The 11,474-nt window shown below is 36.2% G+C and overlaps 1 protein-coding gene across 1 annotated transcript in view; it reads right to left on the bottom strand.

Moving 5' to 3' along the window:
* The window catches only part of LOC106475286 (histone deacetylase 4-like), a gene marked incomplete at both ends in the record, with an annotated part of 31,485 nt that overhangs the window by 8,948 nt on the left and 11,063 nt on the right, over positions 1 to 11,474 (bottom strand). The window contains 5 exons of the mRNA XM_022379438.1: positions 985 to 1,085; positions 1,578 to 1,703; positions 8,139 to 8,188; positions 10,586 to 10,700; positions 10,869 to 10,974. Coding sequence (XP_022235146.1) covers positions 985 to 1,085; positions 1,578 to 1,703; positions 8,139 to 8,188; positions 10,586 to 10,700; positions 10,869 to 10,974 — 498 coding nt within the window. The remainder of the gene's footprint in view (positions 1 to 984; positions 1,086 to 1,577; positions 1,704 to 8,138; positions 8,189 to 10,585; positions 10,701 to 10,868; positions 10,975 to 11,474) is intronic.

Below are 11,474 nucleotides of genomic sequence, written 5' to 3'. Positions count from 1 at the left end.
ATGTACTCTGTCGAATGTTCAAGTTCTTACTAGAAATAGGTTACGCTGGTATATAAAAGAGGGGCCTGTAATGTGCGGATATAGATAGTGAGAAAATGATCTGCGGCCGGAGGATTAGTGACGTTCGTTGCTATATCGTTTGTTTAGCGCGATTGTTGAAGTTAAGTGTATCGGTTAAGTTATATTCGGAAAGAATAAACCAGTTTTATTAAGTAAAGGCTTGTGTCGCTTAAGTTTCGTCGGTACGAAGTTACGGAAAATCAATTAAAAAACGGAGACGTAACAATAGTGTCAAATTCTGTCACGTTGTGATCTATAACCTCATTGTGTATAACAAGTTTGATTATAACTGGGCAAGTTACATGGATTGTTCATCTTCTGGTGATCAAATGAACCTCTCTCTCTCTCTAAACGTAGGTGTGCAATTCTTGAGAAAAGAGAAGAGTGTTTGATGGCAATCGTTATTTTGTTTTTACTTCATTTCACTAGTTACAGTTCCATTGTAAGTACGTCAGTAGCTAATGTCAGCTGTGAGGCTTTCGAACGTTAACAGATGTTAGGCTCAGTCACTATCATGAGAGAATAAATGTTCGATCCATCATCAGAAGGGAAGAATATTTGACCAGACCACTCCATGATGGCCTTCCCTATGGGCAAGAAGTTCCGATGTTCGTGAAAATCCTTGTTTAAAAGAAGGTTTAGGCTGATTGTTACGTGGACTGCATCCGTCTTAGAAGTTTTTTGGTGACATTTCGAGTCGCTAATACAAATGTCCACTTGATTCTTCAAAGGTGTCTTTCCACATCCACCCTTGGGTAGATTAAACACATAAACTTATCATTTACGTTCCAGAAAATTATTGATTCCGCTTTCAAACGCAAGAGTTCTCTCATCAAGTGTGATAAACCCTCGTTCTTGTGTTTCCTTCTTATTTTTAATTATTTATTTATTTTTCAAATAACGACGACTATTTATCTTACTTACCTCTTGTATAGGAGTACTGCCATTACTAGAATGAAGGGAATGAATACTGGCTCCCTCTTGTGGTGATCCTGGCCCAGAATCCGATTTACTACTATTTCCGTCTATTGAAAGATGACAATAATCACTTCTCTAGTAAACACAACGATATGAAGAAGAATTGCATACACAAAAAAATCTTCCAATACACAAGACATAAAAATAGATCTCACAGGAAAGTTACAGCTAATGAATATATCGGTATTTCTAATTTTTAAACAATTAATGAATTCCAACATTATAATAACAATAATATCACGTACTAGATTAAAAAATAATTTATTCGCTTGGATTTTAAGTTTAGAACAATATACATTTTTATGAGGTTTTGCCAAAAATAAAAACAAGTATTTTAAACATCTTGTGTTATTGAAGCCATAATTAAACTTCCAAATTTATAATTCACTTGCAAAAGTGAAGCTATCATGCATCATCATCACACCCCACAGTGTTAGAAATTCTGACTACAATTACGAAAGACAACCAACCAATCAAGTTAATTTTGACATGCAGGCAACAAATAAAATCGAAGAATCCAACGGAAGAAATGATCATACTTGCAAGAAGTGGTCTTCTCTTCACGGGGATCGGCCCTTTGTCCTTACGTCTTAACAAGGGGCTACTGCGCCTGTCTAACACTTTCTGCTTCAACACAGATCGGACTTTAAGGTTTGGTTCGGACGCTAGGAGGACATAACGTAACATCACCAACCACGGGCTAATATACTAATCATTCCAGGCACTCACATACACATACACACTCGGCAATCAACTCTTTAGGCAGCTAACAATGCTTTTGTTAATATATTTAGTAAAAGATACTTAAACTGAGATCATGCAGTTAAAGAAATACACGTATGTTAATATCAGCATAAGATTGTCAAAGTTCTTGAAATAATTACATTACACAGTTCTGTGTATTTCAAGTATACATTGTAAAATCGGCAGATACATCCGTTGTGATCGTTAAGCTGATTAGACTTTATCACTTTCTTGAATTAAAGCGACCCCTAGTTTAAAAGGTTTAGGAAGAGAATACTAAAAAGCCTTAGCCTACAACAGCTTGTTTGCTGACGAAGTGTCGCTCTGCTAGCGTAGTTTCTGACTGGCCTGACAAAGACCGTTTACGGACGACGTTTCACTTTACTACATGGGCGTCCGCAGAAAATTTTCCGGGCGGGGCGGGGGGCGGCGGCAAAGTACTATGAAGCGAATACAAAATTCTTATACATATGCTGAATGAATAAAGAAAGAGTTATGTATCTCATTTTCCGGGGGGCAAGTTCCCCCCTTGCCCCCTCCTAGCGTAGTTTTTAACTGATCTAGTCAACAACGATTTGCTTCATATTAAACTTGTAAACCACAAAAAATTAATTTAAAAAGTTCTCTCAGATTTTACCTTTACAGATAAAAATATTGTCTGATTGTCTGTGACCGTTTCTTGAGACTAATTTTAAGGTCTATTTGTCACTTTTGAAAGTATGTTTGTTAGTTATTTGGTTAACTCGTTTGAATTCCATTCTTAATTATTACTACTAGTAATTTATAAACTTTTTTAATAACTGAACGATATCAAATTAAAGCACAGACTACTGCAACAATTTTGTTTAGATAATAAAAACATATGAATACAAATCCTAATTAACCTTAAAAATTATAACAATACTTTATCATTTTATTGTTAACATAGCACGTGTTTGCTTATATATATAATGTGTTGTTAGTATACACCAAGTTTGTTGGATATAACGTACTGTTATCGTAACACGTGTTTGTATATAAGGTGTTCGAACATCTTGTGTTTGTATATATCACAACACCAACAGTATCTGAGCCTTTTTTCTTTCAAAAATTAATGTTTCGCGTTTCTTTGAAAACTTTATGTCAGGGAACTATAAAACAACACTCGACAACAAGAAGACTTTCAGGTGTTCGTTTGATGTTAACTTTAGTTTGAAAGGACCCTTTTTGAATGAATAATATAACCACGATATGTTATAAACTGGGCCTGATGGTTAGGGGGCGCTTGACTCACAATCTGTGGGTTCGAATCCTCGTTGCCAAATATGCTCGCCCTTTCTGCCGTTATCATGTGACGGCCAATCCCACTATTCGTTGGTAAATGAGTAATCCAAGAGTTGGCAGTGGGTAGTTTTGACGGGCTGCCTTCCCTCTAGTCTTTCACTGCTAAATTATTTAAGGTTCCCCAACGGTTGTAAACGGCCTAGGGACTCAAAGAAAGAAAATGTTTCAAACAATATGAAAAAATTAACTAGTTTCTAGCTTTTCTTTTTAATACATAAATTACCGACTTGTTTTTATATTGTCCCCCTACCAGTGCATAGTTCCACGTGTTACATCATACTGAGAAATTGTAATTTTATACAAGCTGCGAAACACTCGATAGTGTCAATCAAGTGCTCAAATATGGCTATAACTCAACTTTAGCAGTCATATGTCAGCAACATAAAGTAATAGATTACGGCGGCCATTATTTTCTCAGCCCATCCCCACATACTAAGCACTACCGTGCTTAGTGATAATATTTTGATTTACACTTTTCTGTGCAACTTATACATTGTTAGGGACCCACAAGCAGCTATTTGTATAAATAGTTTAGGAACCAATAAGAACGCCACAGGGAATTTTAGGCTTAATAAAACTCCATTAGTTTTCTACAGGTAGTTTGTTTGTTTGTTGTTAAGTTGTGGGCCATCTGTGCGGTATCCACCACGGGTATCGAAACCCGGTTTTTATGTTTTTCTTTTATACGAATTTATATTTTAACTTCTAATATTTTTAAATAATGTTTTCTTATTTACAATCTGTTTAGGGTTACGTTTCTTGAAATGTTTCATAGAGCAACTAAATTTATCATTGTGAAAAACTGGAACCACTGAACATAAAGGAAAAGTTAATGGTAGCTAGTTTTTTTTTAATTGTACCTACATAAATCAATCAGATAATATAATGTTTGGTAACCATACATACTAGATGCTTGCTTTGTAACAATCGAATAGCGATGTCACGTGCTCAAGGTAAATGTGGAATGTAACATTATAAAATCAAATCACGGAAAATCACGTTTAAATGATAATAAAGTTTGGGTTTGTTTGTTTTTTTTACAATTACAACTTTTCGAATATTTTAAGTTCTGTTTGTTTGGAATTAAGCACAAAGCTACACAAGGGGCTATCTGTGCTCTGCCCACCAACGGGTATCGAAACCCGGTTTCTAGCGTTGTAAGTCCACAAACATACCGCTGTGCCACTGTGGGGGCAATATTTTAAGTGCTTTATTACAGGAACGTATAGTAGTCCCTTACTATAAAATAAACCGTCTTATGATGTACAGGGGCTAAAAGCGATTAAACTGACCTATAAAACTTTACATTAAATCAACTTAACCGTTTATATCTCAATATTGTTTGACATAACCAAACCCCATCGGGGTGAATCCCATGATCCTAGAATCAACGTTAACTTAACCAATCCAACATTCTGAGTTTCAGATGGAAACCTTGAGCTACTTTGTTATGACATATAATCTGCCAGATTATGCCTTCAATAAAAGGCCCCGAAGCTGACTTGTAAGGTACTAAATAGTGTTGTCTTTTTTTTAGTCCTTTTAGATGCATCTTATCGTTGAATGCTAAAAATATTTGGCTGAAGTACGGAAGCACCGATAATAGTAACAAACGCAGACGGTGAAAACTGGGATAAACTATGTGGCACAGAAACACACTTCGGCAGTTCGCAACTTCGTCTGTAAAACAGATAAGACCGGCTGTTCGCTAACAAGGGCTCTATTTAAATTCCCACCAAAACCGTGCCCGAGTTGCTAGAAAGAAAGAAGAAAAAAAAGCGACAATGCTCAAGACCATGTGGATCTGTGTTTTTACATTTGGAACATCAATACGTTTTGTATCTCTTCCCAGCCATTCCAACCTTACTAATCTCATGCTTATCGAATCAGTTTAGATTCATTTGGACATGACAAACTGTATTGTTTAAAACAAACTACATACTTCAAGGAAACTACCATAGCTTAGTTTCCGTTCATTGTTGCACTTTAAATCCATAAAGACGCTTTAAAGCTCTACAGTTTTCTCACTAATTCAGAATTTATTTACGTTTGACGTGACAAGATCTTACAAATATATCAGCTGAGAAACGATATCCATACCAGCCGAGAACTACAGTGTCGTACTATATTAACTCTCATCAGTCCAGACGATATCTATACCAGCCGAGAACTACAATGTCGTGCTATATTAACTCTCATCAGTTCAGACGATATCCATACCAGCCGAGAACTACAGTGTCGTGCTACATTAACTCTCATCAGTTCAGACGATATCCATACCAGCCGAGAACTACAGTATCGTGCTATATTAACTCTCATCAGATCAGACGATATCTATACCAGCCGAGAACTACAATGTCGTGCTATATTAACTCTCATCAGTTCAGACGATATCCATACCAGCTTCCAGACGATATCTATACTAGCCGAGAACTACAGTGTCGTGCTACTATGGATATCGTCTGGACTGATGAGAGTTAATCCAGCCGAGAACTACAGTGTCGTGCTACATTAACTCTCATCAGTTCAGACTATAGGTCTATGAACGAGAATGTCACCCATTGGATCTTTACTTTTCTTTAGAAGTAAACTTATCCAAGTTTCCATCACTTTATACTACTCGTTAACTACGGTGCAATGACATACTATACTCCTTAATACCAGTTCTCACTGATCAACGTCCCGATATCTAAGACGGGTTAACACTGATCAACGTCCCGATATCTAAGACGGGTTAACACTGATCAACGTCCCGATATCTAAGACGGGCTAACACTGATCAACGTCCCGATATCTAAGACGGGCTAACACTGATCAACGCCCCGATATCTAAGACGGGCTAAAAAAAGGGAGACGTGCGTGTATTTAAGAGCAAAGCTACACAATAGGCTCTCTATGTTGTTGTCCACTGCGGAGATCGAACTACGAATTTTAGCAATATAAGCTCTCAAGCTTATGTTGAGCTACCGGGGGACAGAATGTACTTGATAAATTTATATTAATTTTGTGGGCGTTTCTAGATTCTGAAACGTTTCGGGTTCCATGTGAAGCTTCTTCAGACTTAAAAAAGGTATCTGCATGGATTCCGAAGTGTTGTCTAACTACAAAAAAGGAGGACAAGGTTTTAAAAAATCACTATGATCAACAGATATCCCGCAGCTCATCAATAACGAACATATTTTCAGACAATTACAAGTGTTTTTAAAACAGTAAAGAGCAACACTGCTCCGAGCGAATCACAGCTCATAAAAAGCAACACTGCTCCGAGTGAATCACAGCTCATAAAGAGCAACACTGCTCCGAGTGAATCACGGCTCATAAAAAGCAACACTGCTCCAGATGAATCACGGCTCATAAAGAGCAACACTGCTCCGAGTGAATCACGGCTCATAAAGAGCAACACTGCTCCGAGTGAATCACGGCTCATAAAGAGCAACACTGCTCCGAGTGAATCACAGCTCATACAGAGCAACACTGCTCCGAGTGAATCACGGCTCATACAGAGCAACACTGCTCCGAGTGAATCATGGCTCATACAGAGCAACACTGCTCCGAGTGAATCACAAGTACTTTGCTACTAATACAATCAAAGCAGGATAAAAACAATTCCGTTTTTAGAACACAGTTTTATTTTTTACTGTTAATCGCTGGGTTCGGGCGATTAATTCATACTAAAAATTCGCAACAACAATAATAATAATCCATCCTCAAATACTGGTTTATTTGATATGTTTTTCCCCCAATCGTGCACTCTCTCTCTTTTTTCACTAATCACATCGAAACATTATATATATATATGGATTCTTGAAAAGGCTGTCATGCCTTTTTTTTGTAGCTTTGAAATAAAGATGTTCATTTGCAATAAATCAGGTGTACGTTTTATTACAACATTATTACTGCAATCTTATATAAGTGTAAACTTTAACTTTTTTAATTACTGAAATACTAAAAAACTAATCTATATTCAAGACACAGAGTCATTTTCGATTATGCTAATGAAATTATATTATCGGTGTCTGACTATAATCTAAGAACGTAATTAGTTTCTACATAATTTGGTAGTCTCTAATTTCATAAGCTTTTGTTTGTTTATTGTTATGTACAAAGCTACACAATAGGCTGGCTACCTGTGCTCTTAGGCCAGGCATGGCCAGGTGGTTAGGGCGCTCGACTCGCAATCTGCGGGTTCGAATCCCCGTCCCACCAAACATGCTCGCCCTTTCAGCCGTGGGGGCGTTATAATGTTACGGTCAATCCCACTATTCGTCGGTAAAAAGAGTAGCCCAAGAGTTGGGGTGGGTGGTGATGACTAGCTGCCTTCCCTCTAGTATTACACTGCTAAATTAGGGACGGCTAGCGCAGATAGCCCTCGTGTAGCTTTGCGCGATATTAAAAACAAACAAACAATCTGGCCTCTTCTCACCACAGGTTATCGAAACATAAGTTTTAGAGTTTTAAGCCCCCAGATTTGCTTTTAAACCAGCGCGGAAAGCAGTTGGTACGTTAAGGCTTAATGCTACTTAATAAAAATTAACGTAACAGTTAAAGATTTATAGTTTTGGACATAATAAATCGAGTAGAAAAATTAATACCCATAAAACATTTTTCCAAGGTGATTTAGTTTAGCTATCTCTGCGTGGTTAATTGATTTTATTAATTCGAACAACCATATTAGATGTAGAACTTTTAATAGAATGAAACATGCTGTATATTGATGAAATGATGTACAATACACAAGTCTCGTTTAGAAGCTCAAATCTTCTAGCATTCTTCATATACATCTATGTAGCAAAACAGGCAACAGTAATTTAAAATAATTCAAAATTTATAATATTAAAACAATTTCATTTAGTAAATCTCCAATCCATCGTTAATTAGGCTTAGGGTTTAGGCATTTAGGCAATACAGTACTAATGTTAAAAGGTAAGTTTACAAAGTCTATTGTGTCATTTAAAGCATAACGTGTTTTTTCGCATAACACAATGGGTCAAGTAGAAATATTAGAAAAAAAATAACAGAAAAAGTACACCTACCCGTTTTTCTAAGCGGGAAGTCGTCGTCATACTTGCCAAGCAAGGGATGCCTACAACGAAGAAAAATAAAAGTGAGTATGAGGTTAGTTAGAACCTGACAATATACAGTAATGTCGAGAGACGAGAGTATTGCAGACATGTATTGCAATTTAGTTAGCAAGGAAAACATCCGATTATATTACATAATTCGTTTCACCAGAGGTAAAAATGAAAACGTAATCTGTGACGTTGAGGCCTAATGCATCCTTTGATTTCACGCTATGACTGCAGATCCGCCTATTAAACTTTAAAGGCTAATCAGCATAGGTTGAGCCAGACGATTAAGGAAATACAGTAAGGTCTCCTATGATCGTGATGTAAATATAATATTTATGGTTTTTTTAAAGTACTTTTGATTGTTTTTTTAACGTCAGCGCAACGAACGTCCATAAAGTATTTTCCTCTCCGTTTCAATATAATAACGAATCACAACTAAACTTCAGTTCGTTCTTTTATCAGACTACCGCACCATGCATCGAAATAAAATAAAATAATGCCCGGCATGGCCACCAGGTGATTAGGGCGCTCGACTCGCAATCTGTGGGTCGCACGTTCGAATCCCCGTCACACCAAACATGCTTGCCCTTTCAGCCGTGGAGGCGTTATAATGTGACGGTCAATCCCACTATTCGTTGATAAAAGAGTAGCCCAAGAGTTGGTGGTGGGTGGTGATGACTAGCTGCCTTCCCTCTAGTCTTACACTGCTAAATTAGGGACGGATAGCGCAGATAGCCCTCGAGTAGCTTTGCGCGAAATTCAAAAACAAAACAAAACTTAATAAAATAATTTATGTGTGTGTGTCTATATACATATTATATAGATAAATTTAACGTTTGAACTGTATGTATAGATAGTAACTGGTCTGTTCATGAAAGGATCAGAAATTAGAAATTATTAATTATGAACAACAATCATAGTCAGTGACTACTACAAAAATATTCGCTAACTCTTTGGGAGGGCTCTACCTTTTTTCTTCTTTTTTTTGTGGGGGAGGGCAAGTTATAGCTTGATTAGATTGTTCTTTAATCCAGCTGTGTGGATTACAAGAATATTTGTCAATTCTGGTGTGGATTACAAAAATATTTGTCAATTCTGGTGTAAAAATAAGAATGTTTGTCAATTCTGGGTTTAGATTATTCATTAAAAGATCAATTAAGTCTAATGTAATTTTAGATTTTAATTATTAAACCCGTTAACTTTAGAGTAAGGTTGCTCCACGTTTAATAATCTGTCATTTCTGAATTAGTTTTTGTTCCATGTTTAAAAATTAGTTTATGTATTTTTGGTATAGTTATTTCTTTATATTATATATGGCCAGGTGGTTAGGACGCTCGATTCGCAATCTGAGGGTCGCACCAAACATGCTCGCCCTCTGAGCCGTGGGGGCGTTATACAATACATTCATGGCCCCAAAGTGCGGAACGTATTTCTGTGGCAATTAGATGCGAATCATCAAGCACAATAACTTACAGGCCACGCTCGACTTCTACTAGAAGTTATTTCTGATGTGTGTGATTCTGTATGTCAGAAAATTAGGTAATTTTGGTGGAAATTTTATTTAATGTTAGGAAATTACTTTATTCTGGTGTTTTATCTATCACAAAAACATTTGATTTTGGAATACTTTTATTTTGTACAAAAAACAAATCAGTTAACACTAAGGCTGTGTAGCCAGGGATTCGAAGATAGTTCTAAACATTTGATGCTTCATTCAGGTAGCGTCAGACTTTTTTTTTTTTTGCTTTGCTTTTTCCTTTTGACAATATTTGAATGGTAATCACGGATTAAATTTGATCACGTGGAAAATTCGATCTTCCGATTTCTATTAAAGTAGCTGTGTTATAGTGCAGTAGTATTTGACGGTTTGCATACCAGTAAGGAAAACAAAATGGCGGTATAACTTATACAAAATGGCGGTATAACATATACAAAATGGCGGTATAACATATACAAAATGGCGGTATAACTTATACAAAATGGCGGTATAACTTATGGTACGTGGCATCAAATGCGTATGAATAAATAAAAAAAACGTGCCTTTATTAAAATTCGAAACATAAAATTATGATAACTGTTCTATATACAATTTCATTTATATGGATTACGTGTAAGATAAATATTTTTAATGACATATTTTTAGGAATGTTATTATCATATTTACAAGTATTGTTATGAAATAAAGATTTAATCATTCATGGTATCTGAGGGTAATGTATATACATGTATACTATATATGTATGTGTGTGTGTGTGTTTATAAAGTTGTGCCACCCCAAGCATGAATTTCATACTGTTAAAGTACGTCAGTTGAAAATAATCGTTTATAGTAACTGTTTATCACTCTATATAAACATTTCTAATCCATTTTTTTATTTTTAGTCACATCACTGCATAACCTGGGAAACCTACCAGTTGCAGAAGTTTGGAGGAGAATTGTTAGCACTACTAGAGGCCGTCTCTCTCTGTCTCTTGCTGAGAACAAACTCCTGAAGTCGTTGTTTAACTTCCGATGATGCTACAGCACCTGCAGTAATAATATAATTACACTATACATAATTATAGGTAAGTACAAGTTGATAGAGAGATAGACAGAGAAATATGTTGATAGAGAGATAAACATTTGAAACAAGTGGATGATACAGAAACGGGTATTTTTATGACAAAAAAAAAGTTGATTTATTTATAATATTACTTTGTTCATGTTTCTCCTTTTTTTTCAAAGCGTCAAGTTTTTCCTTCTCTCTTCTCTCTTTCTCCAGCTTCTGTTTCTCATTCCTCTTCTGATGCTCCAAATATTCCTGGAAAATAAAATATCAAAATCATCACACAAGCACAAAACAAGTCTGTAGGACAGCCATGAGCTAGGTACCATAACAAAATCTGTCACGTTTCCACACAAACAAACCTGTAGGACAGCAATCAGATAGTTACCATCAAACAGTCTGTCATGTTTCCACACAAACAAACCTGTAGGACAACAATCAGATAGTTACAATCAAACAATCTGTCACGTTTCCACACAAACAAACCTGTATGACAACAATCAGATAGTTACCATCAAACAATCTGTCACGTTTCCACACAAACAAACCTGTAGGACATCCATCAGCTAGGTACCATCAAACAATCTGTCACGTTTCCACACAAACAAACCTGTAGGACAACAATCAGATAGGTACCATCAAACAATCTGTCACGTTTCCACACAAACAAACCTGTAGGACAACAATCAGATAGTTACCATCAAACAATCTGTCACGTTTCCACACAAACAAACCTGTAGGACAGCAATCAGATA

The sequence above is a fragment of the Limulus polyphemus genome, unplaced genomic scaffold (assembly GCF_000517525.1).
Source record: "Limulus polyphemus unplaced genomic scaffold, Limulus_polyphemus-2.1.2 Scaffold8355, whole genome shotgun sequence".
Taxonomy (NCBI): Eukaryota; Metazoa; Arthropoda; class Merostomata; order Xiphosura; family Limulidae; genus Limulus; species Limulus polyphemus.
Note: the sequence above shows the minus strand (reverse complement) of the source record. Positions and strands in the feature narration are given on the sequence as shown.